This window comes from Homarus americanus, unplaced genomic scaffold, assembly GCF_018991925.1.
Source record: "Homarus americanus isolate GMGI-L3 unplaced genomic scaffold, GMGI_Hamer_2.0 scaffold27231, whole genome shotgun sequence".
Lineage (NCBI taxonomy): Eukaryota > Metazoa > Arthropoda > Malacostraca > Decapoda > Nephropidae > Homarus > Homarus americanus.
In genome coordinates, this window is record NW_024718545.1 from 4,070,808 (window position 1) to 4,095,702 (window position 24,895).

Genomic DNA, 24,895 nt, shown 5'->3' on the forward strand with positions numbered 1-24,895 from the left:
AATATTGGTAATATTGGAAAATAACTTATAAAGAGACAACCTAAACTAACCTTATGGTTGAATAAGGTTATGTTAGGTTAATGTTAGGATGGCTCGTGTAGCTTGATACACAATTATTAATTTTTTTTTTAAATCTTTGGAGTACTGTATGTGTTGTCCTAACCGTAAGGTTATGTTAGTTAAGGTTGTCTGTTTATAAGTTATTTTGCAAAATTACCAATATTCATGCCGGTCATTTTCCAAAAAATAAAAGATTCAGAAATTCTCCACTCAGAAAGTTAGCCAAGGTGTGAGGGCCCGTGTACTAGATCATAACATGGTCTCGCTGGCACATATCTCGGCCTACACCAAATATACCTTAGGGTGGCGGGCGGCCCAGCCAACCCTGCTGACGCTGCAGCAGCAACTACGGCGCCTGTATAGCGACCACCTCTATATATAGCCTCGCCAGGGGAGGGAGGCCAATTAGTATGAGTAAAGAAACATCAGTTGATGAAAGGGCACACACACACACACACGTGCCGATCATTCATACATTTTGTGTTTGGGAGAGTGGGCTAAAAGTAGGTCTTACGTTTTCAGTAACAAATTTGTGGAATTCTATTTGAGTCTCACCTGTGTGTGTGTGTGTGTGTGTGTGTGTGTGTGTGTGTGTGTGTGTGTGTGTGTGTGCCTCCACGTGAATGAAGATTAGTTTAATTTTCCCGGTCAGCTATTGGCTGAGCTCCTGGCCAATGGACACTCTTTACTCACATATAGTTCTCCTTCTCACTTTTGCTTATCACATTTTAATCATTTAACCCTTAATCGCCGTATTTTGTTCCTTTACCTTGCTGCTGCACCATAGACGACAGACACGCACGAGACTCATTAAAATAAAATCTGGCATAGTGTCATGATGCCATAATTGTGTCATCTGTGGCACTTTGGCAACTGCGTCACCGGTTGAACAGTTTCCGGGGTATCGTCCAGCACGCCCGGGGCGTCATTCTGGGTTGAGCAGTGCACGGGTGAACATCTCAGGGTGATGATGACACCATGACGTCAAGTCTTATCAACTGCGCTCACCGGCAGCAGTAATGTTTGCGTGGCTATGGTGTGAGTTTTTTCTTCATTAGTGTTTTTTAAGTTTGTTTTGATCGTAGTTTTTTGTAAAATTTATACCGAAGTGAAACTAAAATTTAATATTATTTTCCACATACTGTAAGAAGCAGCGTTATTTTATATTGCGGAGTTGATTGCATTAATGTCGTTATTAACAGTGTGTGTTCGGTGTTGTTAAGATATTCAACATTAGCCTGCATGTGTTATGGTCACGGGTGTGTTATATCTCGTCCTCATAGGCCGCCAGGTATGTGTAAATTGTAGACGATACAACCTCGTGTAATTCAGGACGGTGTGCTGGTGGTGGTAGTCACTGGTGATGAATACAACACTCGGCCTCGTAAGAGTGTGACCCAGGGACTGGATACTCAACAATATTTAAGATTTCCCATCCCCCAGAGTTGGTCATACCTTAAGCTATGACGTCTTTTTTCTCTGACTCAAAACAAAATTGGTCCATGGGCCAGTTGGAAGTGGAAAAGTATATAGAAGTAAGATCTAATATAACCTAAGAATATGGTGAAAGATTGCCCAAATAATCAGAAATCCATAGGTGATTCTGCTTCGTGACCGGCGCAGGGAATGACGGTACTGGGATCCGCTGGATCCTTTGTATGTTAATGATGAACATTTGATTTTTTACTATTGATCTCCTCACCAAGAAATTATACAGCAGATTTATAGGTGAGATCAACTCACAAGAATTGGCTTTTAGGTAATGTAAGAGAACACCGACATCACCAGAAAAATCGTACAAATTGGCATATTTTCACAATTTGGGCTAATATTTAAGACCAACCCGCCGATGCGTTATTTGTTTTGATGTTTATTTTGGTAATTATTGACGACTGACCCGTTGCCGAATTTTCATAGAAAACGAATTTAAAAACGCTGCAATTTCCCTGTGTTTTATTGTGGACAGTATCGTAGTTTTGGCATAGGCGTTGTTAGATGATCTCGCCAACCTAACCAAATAAACCTAACTAACCGTACCTAACTTCCTAGCCGTGAGGCTCCACACTCCGGACCCTCCGATATATTAAACATAAATAACTTACTACGGTTTCTTTGGTTAAGTTGGTGAGGTCTTTTACAACACTTCCCCCGCTTGTTTTTCTTATCAACTAAGGTTAGGTTAGGTTTAATTTATAAATAACCACTTTTTAACACATTTGCCAAAACTGTGACAGTGTCCACTATAAAACACAGTGAAATTGCAGTGTTTTTAACATCGTTTTCTACGAAAAATCGGCGGTGGGTAAGTCATCAATATTATAATTGCCACAATTTGTGTTTATCATTACAGTAAGTATTGAAAAGAAGCGGCAGTTACTAGAACTTATTAGAACCTGACCAAAGAAGCCTAACTGTGTGTGTGTGTGTGGAGGAGACCAAGTAAGGCGAGGTATGGCTGCCACTATAAGATTATTGACGTTGATGTGAGACCCCTGGTAGAGAGAGATGGTGGGTAATGTGCACCAGTGTTGAGACGTCATTGTCGACCAGGTGGAAGTAAAACCCTTGACTTCATGGCTGTTTACTTGCTCGGGTAATCAGACCGTCTGCTACACCGAGGAAGAAAGATTCAAATCCCATCTAAATCGAGAATTTTTTTTTTTCAATTGTGGTAGGCATTTAAGTGAGGTACAGGTGTTTTGGGACCACAATTGACCAGCAGAAGTGAAAAATACTGAGGTCAGCGGCTAGTAGCTCCTCGAGTACTCAAATCCCCACTAAATCGAGGAAGACTTTATTCCGCCAGTTAATGTGTTAGTTTGTTAAATCCTGAGTTTAATGCCATTGGAGGATAATCTTGGTGTTGGAGCAGGTGATGCTTGGCACCCTGCCCAGTATGGTAGTGCCAAGGGCGGGTGCCAGGACCGTGTAGGGGGCAACTCGTAGACTGAAGAGGGTCGAAGCTCTACTTGAGTCAAGGAGAAATGGATGATAAATGAGTTTATATCTGCTACAAGAAGTTAAATTTGAGAAGACAAGAAAAATACTGAAAGACAAATTATTATGAAAGTCAATATAAAGTAACTTGTCGATGTTAAAGAATGCAATAATTATATATAACTATTAAAGTATTAACACTTTAAGAGTTACAGGTAATTAGGAGAGTCACTGTTAAAGTAAGTTGTCTTTAGCCTTGAGAAATAATGTAATACGTAGTTATAATTAAAGTGGATTAGTATATCGTATTCGGTAATTAAGGTAAATGTTTCAGGTTGTGATTATACAGTAAAAATATTGTGACCAGGTGGTAAATTGGTCTCCCTAATCATATAGATTGTGAATTAAGGCTTGCAGATGATAGCTGTAGTGAAAGCTGGAGGACATGTGGTATAGTTGCGAAAATGTGTTCCTACACTCCCTGTGGTATCCCGTGTCTCCAAACGGCCAACCTGTATGACCTATAGCAAACCTATCCACCAATCACGTCCGTTGTTATACACGACCATTACCCATTCATTCATAAATAGTGATACTACTACTGCGACGTTGGAGACACGGGCTACCACAGGGGCTGTAGGAACACATCTTCGCAACCTTACACTGGTAAAATTCTGGGTAAGACAAACACTGTTGTCCGTATTGTTTATTATATTCTTGTTTTCAATACTGTGTTTGCATGTTGGAGTGGTTTACTAAACTTCTCCGGCGGACGAGTAAGTATATAGACGTTAGTAGTGTTTTGTGTTGAACCTTTCAGTTATATTTGTTTTTGTATTAATTTATATTTAGAACATCATTAAGGGTAAAATTTTAATTCAGTGAAATTCTGGATTTTAGTCAAAATGATATATAATGATTATCAGTACTTGTCAATGTGTACCCAGCATTCATGTGGTATTCATAATGACTCTATGAAGTAGCAGACCAGTTATTTTTGCTTGTTCAGTAAAAGTTTGTCTTCCTGATATGTAAATATTTATTAAAGCTTCTGTTTTTCTACTAACACCAGTTATTGCTTGTTGTTATAACTGATGTAACTCGTGTTTTTTCAGCGCGCAAGGATAAGCCCCGTGGGCAGGCACCTAAGATCTTAGAGCCACTGAAGCCACTCAAAGTGGAACATGGCTCTAAGGCAGTATTGGAGACCACAGTCAAGGGGCAGCCCACGCCCAAGGTACTGTGGTATCACCTGGACAGGGAAGTTGTACAATCTTCTGAGTTTGTCCAGGAGTTCGATGCTACCACGGGACGAGCTGCTCTCATCATCAGTGAGGTCTTCATTGATGACAAGGGGCTGTATCGCTGTGTTGCCATTAACCAACACGGCCAAGATGAAACAGCTTCATACGTTACTGTAGAGGACATAGAGATGCTGGAGAAGAGTGAACTGCGTCAGGCACCGCGGATCACTCGACCTCTCCAGGCTCAGATAGTGAAAACTCCCTCTTCCCTTGACTTGCAAGCGCGCTATGAGGCCTTCCCACCACCTACCATTAAGTGGTACCACAAAGGCAAAGAACTTAAGCCTTCACGAGATTATACAATCGAATATATCGATGACGAAACGAGCCTTCATATTGAGGAGGTCTTCGATGACGACAGTGGAGAGTACGAAGTGAGGGTGTTCAATGAAGTTGGAGAGGCACGCTCTGTTGCCACCGTCATTGTCACCCGTAAGTCTATATTGATGTATTTACAGTATTTCTAAGTTGTTATATAAACACAAATTAATGTTTTTTGGTGATTGCACAGGACTGTTTTTTGTTGTGTTTTGTCATGATAATCAATCACCTTGTTTTTATATAATCCTGATGTCTTTTTTATCAAGCATAGTTATAATTTTCTGTCGTTTGTCTCCATTGTTAAGTTTCTCACAATAATTTATTTCTTCACAGAACCCGAAGAGGTAATTGAAATGGAACCTCCAAAGTTCATCAAACCGTTGCAGCCTCAGATTGTCCCAGAGGGTGAGGTGGCCATTCTGGAAGCAGAAGTTACTGCTAAGCCACCAGCTGAATTCATGTGGTACAGACACGGCCAAAAGATAACAACTGACGAGGAGCTGGAGGTACAGATCACAAGTGAAGACAACAAAACTACCCTCGTTCTTGGGGAACTGTTTGAGGATGACTCAGGTGACTACACAATTACTGCACAAAACCCAGTTGGTCTAGCATCCTCCACTGCCACATTGCTGGTGGAGGGTGAAGGCGCCGAGGAAGCAGAGCCACCTGCCTTCAGCCCTCCCTTGACTCCCATCCGTGTTATGGATGGTGAAGAAGTTCGCTTCTCTTGTAAAGTAACTGGAAAACCAATGCCCAAGCTGACTTGGTTCCAGAATGGACGACCCATCGGCCATCATCGTGAGGTACGACTGACACAAACTCCCGATGGTCGTGCTGGTCTTCAGATCCTGGAAGTGTTCCCGGAAGATGAAGGCGACTACACATGTATTGCCCGCAACAAGGCTGGAGAAGCAAGGACCACAGCCAACCTTTGTGTGGAGTGTAAGTACAGTATCACTGTTATATGATGCTTCATCAAATGATTCTCTTGGCAATCTGTGTTTGAATATTTGACTCACAATTCTTAGTGTCATTGAATTATTTCTTTTAGATTTTTGTAAAATTCAACCACCGAAATACGTGTACTGTACTATTTAAATCACTTTATTGCCTTTATAATAATATCTTTATCTATATCTAAACATCTGTAGTACACAATCTGAGTTTTTCATTTTACTTGAATTTCATTGTAATGACGCACTGTTTCTCGTGCCACCTTCTCTTCAAGCTGAAGTTTATCCCAGATAGAGATTATTAAACTTTTCTTGTTCACTTCCTCCTGCACCACACATGTTCATCACTTGTTACTGTACAGTGTACATGTTAATGCTTATGACGAAACACCACAATTATATTAATTATTACAGCCTACGAGTACCACCCCGACTCCGAGGCTGCAACGACAACTTCAGTATCTGAAAAAAATGTGTTTTCGGGACCTACATCCGAAGAAGACGAAACTCTTGAGATTGAAAAGGACTCTGAATCCGACAGTTCTGAGGCTGGTTCCTCACCCTACTTCTGCAACAGACTGGAGCAGAAGATAGAGGTCATCGAGGGTTCCTCCGTAAGGTAAGCGGCCACCAATATATTCAGCCCATATTTTTCCTTGTGACAGGATTTTGTACACTGAAAACTATGCAGTCTATTGGTTGCCATGAATAACACAGAAATGGATCATATGACGGTTCGTGGTTAGTGATGCGATAATGTTTTGGGGGACCTGTGTGTATGTGTATTAAAATTTTGTATGTGTGAAGGGCGAAAATTCAGTGTCGTGTTACAGTATCTTTGAGCCCTTGAATTTAAGTATTAATTTAGCCTTGGTGAGAATCTATCTTTATTCCTTTGTACTTTAATGTATTTTAGATGCATTACATAATCACTGATCTGCGTCACCTATCTTCCCTAGATTGCTGACAAAGACTACTGGGTACCCACGGCCGACTGTCAAGTGGCATGCAGATGGTATGCCGGTGGAGGTAACGGAGGCTCTCACCCTGGAAACCTACGAGGATGGAACTGAAGCTCTCACACTTCCTTATGCGGTCCTGGACGACTGTGGGGAGTACACTTGTGAGGCCATGAACAGGAATGGTGTAGACACAACTGTGACGACCTTGGTGGTCCTCCCGGGTATGCATTATGGCCTCTCTTACTCACATCTTCTTAACAGACAATGTTATGAGACTTGATATTATTTATATAAGGCTTTAAAGCTTAACCAACTTTACTTTATGTTAGAGAGGAACTTAAAGTTTAACCAACCTTATATTGATAGAATAAACAGTTTTATTTATTACATCAAAGTAAAGAGTTGAGCAAATGTGTTTATATTCTTTGGTTGTATTTGGTTCTCTCTGCTTTCATATATTTTATATCAGAAGTTATATTTAGAGACAGAGTTTAGAGTTGTATAGATCTTAAATTCATATTAAATATGTGAATGAGATTTAATGTTTATACAGCAACTTCTTTGATAGTAACGTAATGTTTGCACCATTTCTCATGGTCACAAGACTCTATCTATTGATTAAGCGCTTGTAGTCTTTCTGTTCGTCTGTCTTTGTTAATTATATGTGGAAACAGAGATGCAGGACTTTTCCTGCATAGCTGATTCCCATTTTCTTTCAGATTTTTCCCAACGACATCTCGAGTTCAATCATCATTGTTGGGAAATATAGAATGATCTCTGCCTACTTGTCTTTACATTCAATACTTTTACATTCTGCACCATAACACTCACACTGCCACTAACCCTTCTTGTCTTGGGTAGCCTCTTGATGCATCATTATCTTCTCATTGTATCATAGGCCTCCACAGATAATTTATTTATTTCCAGATGTTATAATTTGCCTAACATTTTTTTGTTTGCAGCTCTGGTGACGATAATATTTATTATAATTTATCATAATGGAATGACGAGTGATAATGAGAATTTTGATTTCTTTTATGATTAATGCTATAAAATGATTAAATTTGCTTTCTCTTCATTATGCTTACCCATCAATCTTTTTTCTTTTGGAAAGCTTTTCAATTCTTGCTTTCAGTATTAAAAAGTTGATATGACTGATTCAGTTAATATTAATCTCCTACTTTCAACTACTTTCTCTTTGTGCTTACTATTTCTCCTCCTCTACAGAGCACACAGAGGAGACATCAAAGGCTTATCGCAAACCAGAATGGGTCACCCGCATGGAAGACCTCAAGCAAGCTATGTCAGGTATAGTGGAGCGCTCTCGTGCACGTAGGAGTGGATCACAGCTTCACCAGACCCCATCCCTGGACCCGTCAGAAAAAACAGTGTTGCAACCTTCCCAGTTTGTGTCGCAAACCTCCTCACCTATGCTGCCGTCTTCTTTACCTGTTTCCTCATCCATATTACAGTCTTCTAATCCTTCATCCTCCCCAGTCACACCCAAGTCCACATCTGAGAAACAAAAGCTTCCGCAAGTTCCTTCCCCTGTAACATCTTGTGTGTCTCTCCCACTTAGAACATTTGTAGATGTTCAGTCCACTAGTGATGTACAATGTGCTTTAGATGGCAGTGTTACCAGTACTTCTGTCACCAGCATGTCAGTAGACAGCCTTGGAAGGCCCTCATTATCTTGTGATCCCTCATGCATGAGCAGCCGAGACACCATCTCAGAGTGTGACACTGAGTATGGTTCTCAGACTGATACAGAGTACCAGAGTGATTCTCAGCTTAATGAACCCCAGAGTGATTGTTTGGCTAACGTTGAAGTGGCAAGTTGTCTGTCTATTGGTGATCTTTCCATAGGTAGTGATTCAGTGTTTATTTCTGAAACTGAAACTGTGAGTGATGCAACGAGCAGACGAACTAGTACTTACACGGTCAATCCAATTTACTTTGTGGAAGATGAGCAGACACTCAGTACTTCAAAGTCTCAACTTCTCAGCCCAAGTACGAAGCACGTTCACTTTAAATTTGACGCAGATACTCCCAGTACAATGTCTGAAGATGAACGTCAGACCGAGTCGCCCAACTTTGCTCAGGCTGTGTTGTCAAATTACTTAAGCTCACATCGCAACTCTATATCTCAAGTAATTGAGGCATTAAGTTCACTTGCACAAGCTGATATAACTGCAGAAATAGAAATGACGATTGAGCAAAATAAAAAACAGAAACTTTGTGAGCATCCTCAAGGAACAGCTGATGACACTGTTTCCTCCTCTCAAAACTTAGAGTCAAGTACATATATGCTTAATCAGCCATTAGTAATAGAAGAATCATCAGGTAAGGAAGATGGGCCAAAAGAGAAATATCCACACGACTTTGAGAGTTTTAGTATGCAGGAAAAAGTTGCAGTGCCACTTGAAGATGGCGTTACTACCAGTAGCCAAGGTGCTGATGGCGATAAGACACCAGATATAAGTGATTGTGGAAAAGTAGGTCAGATGACGGACTCCGAGGTCTCAAAACGACCAGAAGAGTTTGACCCTGCGAATGCTAAGGAAAATGTAAGCATAGAAACGTCACAGTCAATAACAGTAAAGGATTCGATGGGAACTAAAACTAAAGAGCAAGTAGTAGTAAGTACTGTTCATAAGGTGAAACGTAAATCTATATTAAAGAACACAGGACACATGCCTAAACCTGCAGTACCACAAGCTCCGGAAGTCTCCACTGACCATGTGAAGGAAGGGGCTAAAATAACTCGTCAGTTGACACCCACGCTGAGGAGAAAACCAATATTAAAGAAAAAGGAGACTATGATGTCCTCTTCGTCCAGTAAACATCTTGCTGAGAAAGATGCAGCTACTGGTAGGAAGTTACTCTCTCAGACTGGACAAAGAGATGTGAAGGAAGAAGTGTCCAAGACATCCAAAATCGGCTCCAAAAACTTGAAATCTCTGCCCAAAGCACCAGAACAGAGTCAAGGACATGCAACAAGGACTAAGCCTTCAGTCACAGTCTCTCAAGAGAATCCTAAAATATCAAGTGAAACTATGAGCGAGAGTTCAAAATCAACTGAGAGAGCTGGTAGTTCTGAAACTTCACAGCCAACGGAGGCTCACACCTTCAGAAGATCAACAAGTTTACCAAGCACTCCTGTCCCGCTACGAAAGGATCGTCCTTCACCACCAAATAAGTTACCTTTAGTTATGTCACGTGGGTTATCATCAGACAGTCTGAGGGAGTCAAGGATTCCCAGGGCGGGGAGGTCAAATGAGTCTACTCCGACTTCAACCCCTAAACAAGTGCGAAAATTTTCGCCAAAATGTGAAGAAGCTTCCAGTAAGATTCCCAAACCAATGTCAAGAGAGCACTCATTTGACAGTCTGACTGACTGGACTGGAAGCCCTAAAAGAAATGTGTGGAGTGAGCCAAGCTCTCCTATGTCAACGCCGCAGCTTATAAGAAAAACTTTCAAACAGATCCACGAGAACACAAAAATACCGATGCCTGTGTACCAGTATTCATCCACAGAGGATCTTGAAGATTCAAGTCCTCAGGAATCTCCAAGACCATCCAGAGAAAAACGTCAACGGAGCTTGATCCGACCACCGAGGACAATGTCTGTTGATCGAGCTATGGATTTGAATTTTAGAAAACCTAAAGATGACAGCCCAAAGACCTCAAGAACATCATCTAGGGCTCAAAGTCCTCTCCCTGTGTCTCCAAGAATCCAAAGTCCAACAGCAGGCAGAGTTACTGCCACAGTATCTGGAGGAGCTCAGAGCCCAACACTTGGTAGAGGGAAAATTCATAGTCCATCTCAAGGTTCTAAAAGGTTGACAAGTCCAGGTTCAACTCCAAGAACAGTTCTGAGTCCTGGATCAACTCCAAGAACAGTTCTGAGTCCTGGATCAACTCCAAAATTAATGCTCAGTCCAGGTTCAACACCAAAACGAATGTATAGTCCAACATCATCTGTGAAAACTTCAAAGAGTCCATCTACAGCTCCAAAAATATTACAAAGTCCAATTTTAACTCCCAAGAGAGTGCTGAGCCCACTACCACAATGTTCTTTACCCAGTTCCAGTGATACTATCAGTAAAACTGGCACTCGCCCGAAGGTTCCATATGCCGAACTTTATCCCTTGAAAGAATCTACAGTTAAAATTCCAAACCAGAAATCAGCAACCCTCCCCAGATACATGTCTACTTCGGACTCTGAGCAGCACTCAAGTAGTGTAGGTAGTGGCAGAGTGAAGTCCTCCAGGCACTCCCGCAGTGGTGGTATGAGGAGGGCTGATAGTCTTGAGGAATTTCTGCTGCTTGAGAATGAATGCATGGATTAGCCACAAGTAGAAAAGGTAAGGTTGTTTTTGCTTTTGTTGCTTCTTGCTTTGTTGTGTTTGAAGTAGATTGTGTAATTTTGAAGTATTTTTGATATCCTGTAAAAATAATTTCTCATTATCATAAATTACTTTTCAATTTATATATAAAGATAATTTTCATATGGATATATTTGCTGTTAAACATCATTAACTTGACATAAAACTTCTTCCATGAGAACTTTTCTTAATATGTACATGTTTTCGTGTTTAGATCATGTACAACTTTGGCTATTCAGAAGGTGAGTTATGATTGTAGCGGATTCCCGTAGATTTTACACTTCATAATACTTTTTTCATGCATATTCCTACACCCTATTGTGTTTTTCTTATGACATAGTACATCATTTATATACTTTATTTACAGGATACAGTTTATTGTATTGTCAGTCTCTAAAATTCCATTGTTTTTCCATTTCTCCTGCCTTCAAACTGGATTTTCATGCTGTATAAAAAAATACAGCTTCAAGTGACTGTATCACCACTTACACTTGCCAGTACAGTTGTTTTATTATACAGTCATCCTCATACAACAACCAAAAACACAGTCTTTTACATTACTTAGCACAGAAGGTGTTGCTTTGCTCGTTCATGAATCAGAGCTGCAATATAACCGAGCAGCTATACGGACCTAATGATCTACTGTTATTGTAGATGCCCCCACTTCCTCGGTGACTCTCATCCTTGTATATCCTGTTGCCAGTGTCGTCAGTCATTTTGTAGACTGCCAAAGCCAACCTACACGTCCAATACCTTTCGTAACTTTTTCTCCAATTCCTGAAGTAAAGATTAACATGGTGTCCTAAAGCTAGAAAAAATTACGCCATTCTTAGACTTAACATAACAGGGAAAAGTTTTATCACATAATTTATAAATACCATTACCAGGTTATATTCTCACCTCCCATTATTGACGTTTATGAGGTCATGATGTTCCTTCTGATGCCAACATATGCCTTTGATCATATGCTCTACTGTATACAATATGTAGTACAAATCACTCATCAAGTTTTTAAGAAATGCTTTAATCTGCAGTTCATTATTAAATACGTGGCCAGATAAAAGAAATAAAGGTTTATATTATCATGAGATTATACCCAGGATATTCACCATAGAAGATTGATGTGTTCGCCTCACAGCTCAGCCACCTTTGAGTTACGTTTTCACATTACTTCTAAATCACATTAACAACACAGTACATACGACCACAACCAAGAACAACAACATACAATTTCCTGCAAAAACTTCCCCCACAGACCACTCAATCACTCCCGTCACTCACACTCACACACACCACTGCCCCCCTGGACGTTACTCACACACACCACTATCCTCCAGACGTCACTCACACACACACCACTACCCTCCGGATGTCACTCACACACACACACACCACTACTCCCCCCGGACGTCACTCACACACACACCACTACTTCCCGGACGTCACTCACACACACCACTACAGACGTCACTCACACACCACTACCCCCGGACGTCACTCACACACACCACTACCTCCCAGACGTCACCACACACACCACTGCCCCCCGGACGTCACTCACACACACCACTACCTCCCAGACGTCACTCACACACACCACTACCCCTGGACGTCACCACACACACCACTACCTCCCAGACGTCACACACACACACCACTACCCTGGACGTCACTCACACACACCACTACCTCCCAGACGTCACACACACACACACACCACTACCCCTGGACGTCACTCACACACACCACTACCTCCCAGACGTCACACACACACACACACCACTACCCCCGGACGTCACTCACACACACCACTACCTCCCAGACGTCACCACACACCACTGCCCCCCGGACGTCACCACACACACCACTACCTCCCAGACGTCACTCACACACACCACTGCCCCCGGACGTCACTCACACACCACTACCTCCCAGACGTCACTCACACACACCACTACCCCTGGACGTCACTCCACACACCACTACCTCCCCAGACGTCACACACACACCACTACCCCTGGACGTCACTCACACACCACTATCTCCCAGACGTCACACACACACACACCACTACCCCTGGACGTCACTCACACACACCACTACCTCCCAGACGTCACACACACACACCACTACCCCGGACGTCACTCACACACCACTCCAAGACGTCACCACACACACCACTACCCCTGGACGTCACTCACACACACACCACTACCTCCCAGACGTCACACACACACCACTACCCCCTGGACGTCACTCACACACACCACTACCTCCCAGACGTCACACACACCACTACCCCTGGACGTCACTCACACACACCACTACTTCCCCGGACGTCACACACACACACCACTACCCCCTGGACGTCACCACCATTAATAATATGTTACTTCTCTCCGAACAGGTGAACATACTGCACCCAAATTCATACAGGAAATTACCAACTCACGAGTACGGGAAATGGAAACCATAACACTCACTGCAACATTTATCGGTAATCCCAAGCCTGAGATAACATGGTACCACAACAACAAACTGATCCGTCAACATGCATCTTATCAGGTAAATTGTCTTATATTTTCCTTCCTGTTTTCCTGTTTTCTGCTTTAAACTTTAAACCACAGATGAAAGTTTTATCACAATTTGAAAGCAACGCCACAATCGCACCAATAATATTTTCTTATACCAACTTCAACCTTTTAGTTCTTAAGATTTTTATAACAACCTTTTGATTCTTCAGAGGATATTTGTATTGGCTGTAGCTCAGTGTGTGTATTATACTGTAATTATTGTAATCCATTCTCTTTTTCATATCATGTACTTGAGAACTAATATTATTTTTGTACAGGTGATGTTTACTGAATATGTTTACTATGTTTTATACCTTAATAATGATGGTATTGTATTTTATGGTAAGTATATTTATGAAATGAAAGTAAACTAATTGAAAGGAAGGAGTCATAATAATACTATAGTGTTATGAATGCTAGAGTGTTCGGTTAATTATGTGTAGTGTGTGATGAGACAAGAGGTGTTTGTTATTGTGTAGTTTGTGTACTGTAACAAGTGTCTAGGATAATACATAATGTATTCACTGCCCTTATATTTATTTAACTGATTTAATTTCCGCTAGATGAGAGTTCGCAATGACAAGGCCATTCTGACCATTGTCCAAGTTAAACCTGAAGTGAAGGGAGAGTATTACTGTCGTGCTGTTAACTCTGTTGGTGAGAGTATCACCAAGGCCACACTGGAGGTTATCGGTGAGTAAACTGAACACAGCTCTGGGTGTGTAAATATATGCACATTATAAGGCAAATTTTTAAAATGGATAATTTTCTCTCTTGATTTATGGATGTACACATTTTGCTAAGTTTAACACTACTAGTGTTAAGAGCGGCTCAATATCCTGTATATAATTTCAAGTGAGTTATTGAAGTACAGTAAATGTTAACGACCGACTCGGGTAGGTCAATAGTTATATGGTTGATGTTTCATAAACAAACTTGTATAACTGCTTAATGGGCAGAATAAATATACTTTATGATTACTTTCCAATGGAGTTAGAATTTAGTTGAGTTTCTTTCTTCAGTATCAGTGAACATCATATAACACTGAATTTCCTTACCTCAGAACTGACTTATGAAGAGAAGATGAGGGTCGATGATGAAAGATACGCAGCTGTACAGATCCAGCACGCAGCAGAACACATGAAGGAAAAAGAAAGAGAACGAGCACAGAAACAGAGGCAAGACCACCAGGAGGCTATGCAGAGACTCAAGCAAGAAAAGGTAGAGCGAAACGTCCTGAAGGAAAAGGAACTTGAAGAAGCCAGGAAGAATGTTTGGAAGCCACAATTTGAGGAGACGAAAGTAAAGGTCTTTAAAACTCCCAAAGAACGCCGTGTGTCTGAGGTGTACACGAACTGGAAATCTCCTATTGCTCTTGAAGAGAGTTATCCAGAAATTCAACCAAGTGAATTTGCACCCAACCAAATTCCTGGTGTCAAGTGTTTCGTGAAGGTTTCCGAAACCTCTGTCAAGGGTGAAGAAGTTGTCCGAGAGGTTGCACCTCAATTCTTTGAGGACGAGCAAGTTATCCATGAATTGGCTAAAGTTCATACCATGTTGAAGAATAATGTTAGGGTAAGTGAAATCTGGTCAATGTTCCGGGCTGGTGAGTTTAAGGCTCTTCAGCAACCCAGCATTCAGACTGCCCTTGTTAAGATTTGTGAGCACATTGGCCACCAAAGGAATGTGTCTATTGTACTGGCTCAAGAAACTCAAGAACAAGCTACCAAGCATCCTGTTGGTCTCAAGGCCTTCTTGCGCATGGTCAAGCATGCCAAGAACATCAAACCAGAAACTCTCTTCAAGGATGTTATCCCAAGAGAGATGGGCAAATTCTCTTCAACCACTCAGGAATTGACCAAGGTTTCCCAGATGATAAACCAAGGAATCGAAACCGAGGAGATCATAGCATTCTGTGTGGCTGGCAAGCTCCCAGCGCTGAAGAAACCAGAGACCCAGCAACCTCTTATCAACATCGTGGAGAAGCATGGACACTCCGTCATGGTAGCACAGGTGTTGGTTGAGGAGGCTTATCGTGACGCAAAGGACGGTAAGAAAGAATGCATCCTCGTCTTAGCTTGTAGTGTATATGTAGTCTTAGTCTTTCAGTAAAGTAATTCCTTGTGGTCACCAGGATTGTTTTACATAAACGACAGCTGTAAGTAGAATAATTTAGATAATTCTAATCTCTCTTTGCTTGAGACACGGAGAGAGATAGAAATTAGTATACTAAAGCTACATACATTTATATATAGGACATTCCTCAATATTTTCATAATTATTGTGTTTACAGTAATTTACTCCATAAAATAGACACAGGTCAATATACTCTTTCTATAAGACACTTAAAGGCATGTGTAGGTTTTCCCATATTAATTAAAGTATTTTTTTCAGACATTTCACAAAAAAATTAACATCACTTTGAGTTTTGCAGATATACTGTACATAATTTATTGTCTCATTCTTTTAATTTTGAGTCAAACAAATACATAACAAAATTACAGCTTAATAGTTGAGTATCGTCCAGAGTATAATTATTGCTTCTGGCAGACCGCCACGCACATTACGTAGTAAATTAAAGTTAGTTAGCTGCAGCACTTGTGACAATTAGTACTGTATTTAGAGTTTAGCTGGATAGTATGTGAGTGGCCATCACAGAGGAAGATCTGCAGGTTGTTCCAGAGTTAGTGTTTGACTGGATATGCATGCGTCATCCCTACAGAGAGAGTGTTGGCAGAGAAAGCCTGGGAGGTGGTGCATGAACAGGAGATGGAGATGGCTCGGGTATCCGAGATCAAGACTGGTAAGTCTGAATCAATCCAAGAGTTAAAACCTCTCACTTACATCTTCTTTTATCTTAAATATCACAATATTCAGTTCCTGTTTATCTGGTTATCTCACTTTGTTATTAAACTTAAAGCATGTACAGTAATGCGGACTCAGAACCTTCCACACTGGAGTTTAATTACATAAAAGATTTTAATTTACCTTATGCACTTGGTAATCTACCCATTAAATATGCATACACTTCCGTACGTAATTTTAAAGAAGAAGACGAAGTCAAAATAAACAAGACAAAGAATCAGGTCAAATGGGATCACTAAATAACTGAATAATTAACCGTAAAATCGAAATACGTTATTACCACTTTTTAACTTAATGAACATACAGTAATTAATGCAACTTTTAGTTTATAAAACAAACTATGTTGGTACGGTACTAGCTCGTGAACCATTGCTTGGTAGAAACTTGAAAAATAGCTACAGTGTCCAGGCATTATTTCCACCTCTCACAGTACAGTACAGTTATTACCTTCTCATTCTCTCTTAAAACAAAAGGCAGTACAACAAATTATGTGTCGTCCCAAAAAAAAAAAGTTTTAAAAATAGTTTATTGTATATTAGACCAGAATGACACACAAATAGCGATGGTCATAACAGGCAGTGATCTTGCTGGACAGACTCTGAATGGTTAGAATTCAAACGACTGATTCGAAAACTAATGTACAAAACCATGACAACACTTAAAATGACCAGAATGACCTGATCTGATCTAACCTGACCTGACCTAACCTGACCTGACCTGACCTGACCTGACCTGACCTAACCTAACCTAACCTAAGCTAAGCTAACCTGACTTAAAAATAACCTCATATACTTTTGAGTTTCAACCTTTCGGAGTCTATTCAGCAGTTGTCCATATTTCTGTATTCATTAATTATCGTTATTAATACCTACATCATTTTCCCTACAGTATTACTACAGAGAAAACGCAAAACAATACATAATTTGAGTGATAAATTTCATTATATATATATATATATATATATATATATATATATATATATATATATATATATATATATATATATATATATATATATATATATATATATATATATATATATAGATAGATAGATAACTGTACTTGCACTTAAAACTAACTTAATATAGTCATCAGTAAAGTTAATTTTCACTTACGGTAAAATATGTTCTGTTTAATAATTTAGCTAAAACTGTGAGGATGACTGGAGATACTACACTGGGATGGTGGTGCAATTTGATTTTCCTTAGGGTAATATATATATAGAGTGTATTAGTGCAGCGAGGTGCTTCATTGACTTTAAACTGTTTCATGTACAGTATAATAAGTGTTTTATTGTTAATGTCATTGTTCATGTAACTTTGAATGCATCATTAATACCTCGACGATGGTATGATGACTTAATCCCCGACCACAGTGTCATTTTACTTAAGTCATTGTATTTAAAAGGTCAAGATATTTTTACTTAGGGGTACTAATGCATTATACTCTGGGGATGACGTCTTCAGGGGCTAAATCATCATATTCGGGGTTGATATCATATTCAGGGGCTAAATCATCATACTCGGGGTTGATATCATATTCAGGGGCTAAATCATCATACTCGGGGTTGATATCGTACTCTGAGCTAATACATCAAACTCGGGTTGATATCTGACTAAGGGGCTGATGTCATAATCAGGGAGTTAAAGGTAGGTTCCCGTTCCAGAAACTGATACAAACTGAACTATTTGAGAGTTATAACGATTCTTAATGCATCTTTATTTAACTATACTAACACTAAGCCAAAAACTATTCTTAAACTGTGTATGGTGGGATAAATACAAGGAGATGAACAGGAACTGATTGCCTTTAAGAATAAGCTCGGTCACCTTCAGTCACATAACACAAACTTGAGCACGATTCACCACGGATATTTTGGCTCTAAAGACTATTTCTTAAATGGCCAGGGATGAGACACTGCATGAAGAATAATATATAGTTCTTTATATTCCTATTCTTTCCTCTTTTGTTTTCATTCATTTTAAGTTTTAACAGTTTCATACTTGCTGGAGTATCCCAGTACAGTACAGTACGGTAATTCAGCACAAGGACTCTTACTACTTTTAAACTACAGTACTGAACAATCTTAGTAACATTTGTACATAGATCAGTGCTGTCAAATTGTATATACAGATGAGGCTTAATTTCTTCCTTGGTGTTATATTTACATCATTATTTTGCTTCCATTACGATAATTCAATAACTCATTGCAAGAACTATGACGCCTGTGTACAGTGCTGTGTATATCAACAGTTACTGATACAGTACTTGAGGTTCACATAGTACCCTGTAATTGTAAAAGTAAAAAAAATTTCATAATACCTATAATAAGATTCATTATTACTGATTTGTATAGTTAATTGGTCATGTTACAGGAAGTTTGGATCTCTGCTGTTTCACTTGTATTGAAAGAATATTTCCTGGGGTTTGTTGATAACAGTTTATACAATGTACTGACTAGCAGCTGTCAGCTGCAGGAAGTCTGGCAGAGCAGAGACAAATGAGCCAATTTATTGTTTCATTCTTTAAACTGAAATTAAGTCTCATGTACAGTGTATATATATATATATATATATATATATATATATATATATATATATATATAAAACCATGCAAGTATATCTCACATATATATTTATTTTCACTCAGTTACTTCTTTATTTTTTAAACTTCATTATAGACTGAAAAAGTTATTATTATTTTGTAATTATATCAATATATTATTCATTACTTAAATACTAATATTTTCCATACAGTTTTAAATCCATATTGTACAGGACATTTAAATATTTTATACTCACTCAGTGTCTTCAAAGACATTCTCTCTTCTCTAAATGGTATCTCTTTCAGCAGTCATTAATATTTTACATTTATCAACATTTCCTCATATACCTATTTGGTACATTAGTGATATAAGGTTGATACATGTATACACAGTCCACATACTGGAAAATCACATAGTTACACGGTCAACATACTGGAAAATCACATAGTTACACGGTCAACATACTGGAAAATCACATAGTTACACGGTCCACATACTGGAAAATCACATAGTTACACGGTCCACATACTGGAAAATCACATAATTACACGGTCAACATACTGGAAAATCACATAATTACACGGTCAACATACTGCAAAATCACATATTTACACAGTCCACATACTGCAAAATCACATATTTACACGGTACACATACTGGAAAATCACATATTTACACGGTCCACATGCTGGAAAATCACATAATTACACGGTCAACATACTGGAAAATCACATATTTACACGGTCCACATACTGCAAAATCACATATTTACACAGTCCACATACTGCAAAATCACATATTTACACGGTCCACATACTGGAAAATCACATATTTACACGGTCCACATACTGGAAAATCACATTTTTACACAGTCCACATACTGCAAAATCACATATTTACACGGTCCACATACTGGAAAATCACATTTTTACACAGTCCACATACTGCAAAATCACATATTTACACAGTCCACATAATGGAAAATCACATATTTACACGGTCCACATACTGGAAAATCACATATTTACACGGTCCACATACTGGAAAATCACATATTTGCACGGTCCACATACTGGAAAATCACATATTTACACGGTCCACATACTGCAAAATCACAAATTTACACAGTCCACATACTGGAAAATCACAGTTACACGGTCCACATACTGGAAAATCACATATTTGCACGGTCACATACTGGAAAATCACATATTTACACGGTCCACATACTGCAAAATCACAAATTTACACAGTCCACATACTGGAAAATCACATATTTACACGGTCCACATACTGGAAAATCACATATTTACACGGTCCACATACTGGGAAAATCACATATTTGCACGGTCCACATACTGGAAAATCACATATTTACACGGTCACATACTGCAAAATCACATATTTACTCAGTCCACATACTGGAAAATACACATATTTACACAGACCACATACTAGAAAATACACATATTTACACAGTCCACATACTGGAAAATACACATATTTACACAGTCCACATACTGGAAAATCACATATTTACACGGTCACATACTGCAAAATCACAAATTTACACAGTCCACATACTGGAAAATCACAGTTACACAGTCCACATACTGGAAAATCACATATTTACACGGTCCACATACTGGAAAATCACATATTTACACGGTCCACATACTGGAAAATCACATATTTGCACGGTCCACATACTGGAAAATCACATATTTACACGGTCCACATACTGCAAAATCACATATTTACACAGTCCACATACTGGAAAATACACATATTTACACAGACCACATACTAGAAAATACACATATTTACACAGTCCACATACTGTAAAATACACATATATTATACTCCACATGTTGTACAGTACTTGACAATACTGCCCACACTAGAAGATTCACCAGATGCAGCATCGTACTAGAACACCACCATACACCAGACTCACACACCAGATGCAGCATCGTACTAGAACACCACCATACACCAGACTCACACACCAGATGCAGCATCGTACTAGAACACCACCATACACCAGACTCACACACCAGATGCAGCATCATACTAGAACACCACCAGACTCACACACCAGATGCAGCATCATACTAGAACACCACCATACACCAGACTCACACACCAGATGCAGCATCATACTAGAACACCACCAGACTCACACACCAGATGCAGCATCGTACTAGAACACCACCATACACCAGACTCACACACCAGATGCTGCATCATACTAGAACACCACCATACACCAGACTCACACACCAGATGCAGCATCATACTAGAACACCACCAGACTCACACACCAGATGCAGCATCATACTAAGAACTACCACCATACACCAGACTCACACACACCAGATGCAGCATCATACTAGAACACCACCAGACTCACACACCAGATGCAGCATCATACTAAGAACACCACCAGACTCACACACCAGATGCAGCATCATACTAGAACACCACCATACACCAGACTCACACACCAGATGCAGCATCATACTAGAACACCACCCACCAGACTCACACACCAGATGCAGCATCATACTAGAACACCACCATACACCAGACTCACACACCAGATGCAGCATCATACTAGAACACCACCAGACTCACACACCAGATGCAGCATCATACTAGAACACCACCATACACCAGACTCACACACCAGATGCAGCATCATACGAGAACACCACCATACACCAGACTCGACTTGATAAAGCAGATGGTGTACACACTCTCCTCTAGGTCGTTGTTGTTGCGTAATAGCATCCCTCTTGGCCTCACCATTTTCCAACAGGTTTTTTACTGCATTGAAAGACACTCCAGGTATTAGTAAAGTACACAGTAAACATTACGAGTTTATAATCCAAATTTCACCAAGTAAGCCTTATCAACAGAAGCACTTGTGAATCTGATATAATTCAGAAATAATAAAACATTTAAGACACAGTTTACAGTACAAAAAATATTGTACACTCTGACAGAATGAACATTACTTCTGATTCATCATAATACAAACTATGTATAATATTAATTTATAGCTGATCCCTTTTTAGAGAACAGTTAAGTTTTCTGACAGACCTCATTAATAAGATGTCACTAAAACTAAACTACTCTTCCTCTGTAGTATTTTATGTACAGTTGCTTGACCAATTTTATAATAAGTTATTGTAGTTAAATGAACACCAAGTACACTGAACTTTGGTTTAACAAGTACCGTACTATTTGACTACAAACGTCTGGCTCTGGACATGTTAGTGTTGGTCATCTAGCTTAGGTTAGGTAAGGCTAGGTTAGGTTGAGATAGGTCAGCTTAAGTTAAGAAATACCCTGGCTAAAATGTCCACACCCAAGACAATTTTTGCTTACGCCAAATGCTACGGCAATCTCCTCGACAGCAAATGCTGATAAATGGTCTGTCAGAAAATATATCCAGTTTTCTTTGACTCCAAACTCCGTGTTTTAACTACAGTATGTGTTGAATCAGAACGTACAGCAATATATACCCCATTAAAACATATACAAATACACTTGTTGCAGAAGAAACAAAACCAACACCTGTTTGTGAAGAAACAAAACCAACAGCTGTTTCTGAAGAAACTAAACCAACACCTGTTTCTGAAGAAACAAAACCAACACCCGTTTCTGAAGAAACTAAACCAACACCTGTTTCTGAAGAAACAAAACCAACACCCGTTTCTGAAGAAACAAAACCAACACCTGTTTGTGAGGAAACAAAACCAACAGCTGATTATGAGGAAACAAAACCAACACCTGTTTTTGAAGAAACTAAACCAACACCTGTTTCTGAAGAAACAAAACCAACACCCGTTTCTGAAGAAACAAAACCAACACCTGTTTGTGAAGAAACAAAACCAACAGCTGATTATGAGGAAACAAAACCAACACCTGTTTTTGAAGAAACAAAACCAACACCTGTTTTTGAAGAAACAAAACCAACACCTGTTTCTGAAGAAACAAAACCAACACCTGTTTCTGAAGAAACAAAACCAACACCTGTTTCTGAAGAAACAAAACCAACACCTGTTTCTGAAGAAACAAAACCAACACCTGTTTCTGGAGAAGCAAAACCAACACCTGTTTCTGAAACAAAACCAACACCTGTTTCTGAAGAAACAAAACCAACACCTGTTTCTGAAGAAGCAAAACCAACACCTGTTTCTGAAGAAACAAAACCAACACCTGTTTCTGAAGAAACAAAACCAACACCTGTTTCTGAAGAAGCAAAACCAACACCTGTTTCTGAAGAAACAAAACCAACACCTGTTTCTGAAGAAGCAAAACCAACACCTGTTTCTGACACCTGTTTCTGAAGGAACAAAACCAACACCTGTTTCTGAAGAAACAAAACCAACACCTGTTTCTGAAGAAACAAAACCAACACCTGTTTCTGAAGAAACAAAACCACACCTGTTTCTGAAGAAACAAAACCAACACCTGTTTCTGAAGAAGCAAAACCAACACCTGTTTCTGAAGTTTCTGAAGAACACCTGTTTCTGAAGAAAAAACCAACACCTGTTTCTGAAGAAGCAAAACCAACACCTGTTTCTGAAGAAACAAAACCAACACCTGTTTCTGAAGAAGCAAAACCAACACCTGTTTCTGAAGAAACAAAACCAACACCTGTTTCTGAAGAAACAAAACCAACACCTGTTTCTGAAGAAGCAAAACCAACACCTGTTTCTGAAGAAACAAAACCAACACCTGTTTCTGAAGAAACAAAACCAACACCTGTTTCTGAAGAAGCAAAACCAACACCTGTTTCTGAAGAAACAAAACCAACACCTGTTTCTGAAGAAGCAAAACCAACACCTGTTTCTGAAGAAACAAAACCAACACCTGTTTCTGAAGAAACAAAACCAACAACTGTTTCTGAAGAAGCAAAACCAACACCTGTTTCTGAAGAAACAAAACTAACACCTGTTTCTGAAGAAACAAAACCAACACCTGTTTCTGAAGAAACAAAACCAACACCTGTTTCTGAAGAAACAAAACCAACTGTTTCTGAAGAAACAAAACAAACACCTGTTACAGAAGAAAGTAAACCAACATATAATCCAGTACAAACAAAACCTCTTCCAGCAGATGAGGAGGCAACACCTGCACAAATAAAGCTTCAGCCAAAACCTGGTGATGTACAATCAACAGTTAAACATCCCAGAGTAAAGACCAGGAGGAAGCCCTCAACACCTGTTGACTCTACACAAACACTTGAAGTAACACAACCTCAATCAACACCTGCACCAGCAGAAACAAAGCCAACACCTACACCTCAAGATTCTAAAGCAACACCTGCACCAACAGGAACAAAGTCAACACCTGCTCCAATAGAAACTAAGCCAACACCTGCACCAGCAGAAACAAAGCCAACACCTGCACCAGCAGAAACAAAGCCAACACCTGCACCAGCAGAAACAAAGCCAACACCTGCACCAGCAGAAACAAAGCCAACACCTACACCTCAAGATTCTAAAGCAACACCTGCACCAACAGGAACAAAGTCAACACCTGCTCCAATAGAAACTAAGCCAACACCTGCACCAGCAGAAACAAAGCTAACACCTACACCTCAAGAATCTAAACCAACACCCGCACCAACGGTAACTAAGCCAACACCTGCTCCAACAGATTCTAAGCCAACACCTGAACCACAAGAATTTAAACCAACACCTGCACCAGCAGAAACTAAGCCAACACCTGCACCAGCAGAAACAACGCCAACACCTGTACCAGCAGAAATTAAGCCAACACCTGAACCACAAGAATTTAAACCAACACCTGCACCAGCAGAAACAACGCCAACACCTGTACCAGCAGAAATTAAGCCAACACCTGAACCACAAGATTCTAAGCTAACACCTGCACCAGCAGAAACAACGCCAACACCTGCACCAGCAGAAACAACGCCAACACCTGCACCAGCAGAAACTAAACCAACA

The 24,895-nt window shown here is 39.8% G+C and overlaps 1 protein-coding gene across 1 annotated transcript in view; it reads left to right on the forward strand.

Moving 5' to 3' along the window:
* LOC121859754 (titin-like) overlaps positions 1–24,895 on the forward strand; it is a 206,917-nt gene that overhangs the window by 105,172 nt on the left and 76,850 nt on the right. Inside the window, 9 exon segments of the mRNA XM_042356741.1 lie at positions 4,113–4,733; positions 4,956–5,567; positions 5,993–6,197; positions 6,538–6,761; positions 7,768–7,848; positions 13,336–13,493; positions 14,065–14,194; positions 14,565–15,551; positions 16,224–16,304. Of these exon segments, the coding sequence (XP_042212675.1) occupies positions 4,113–4,733; positions 4,956–5,567; positions 5,993–6,197; positions 6,538–6,761; positions 7,768–7,848; positions 13,336–13,493; positions 14,065–14,194; positions 14,565–15,551; positions 16,224–16,304 (3,099 nt within the window).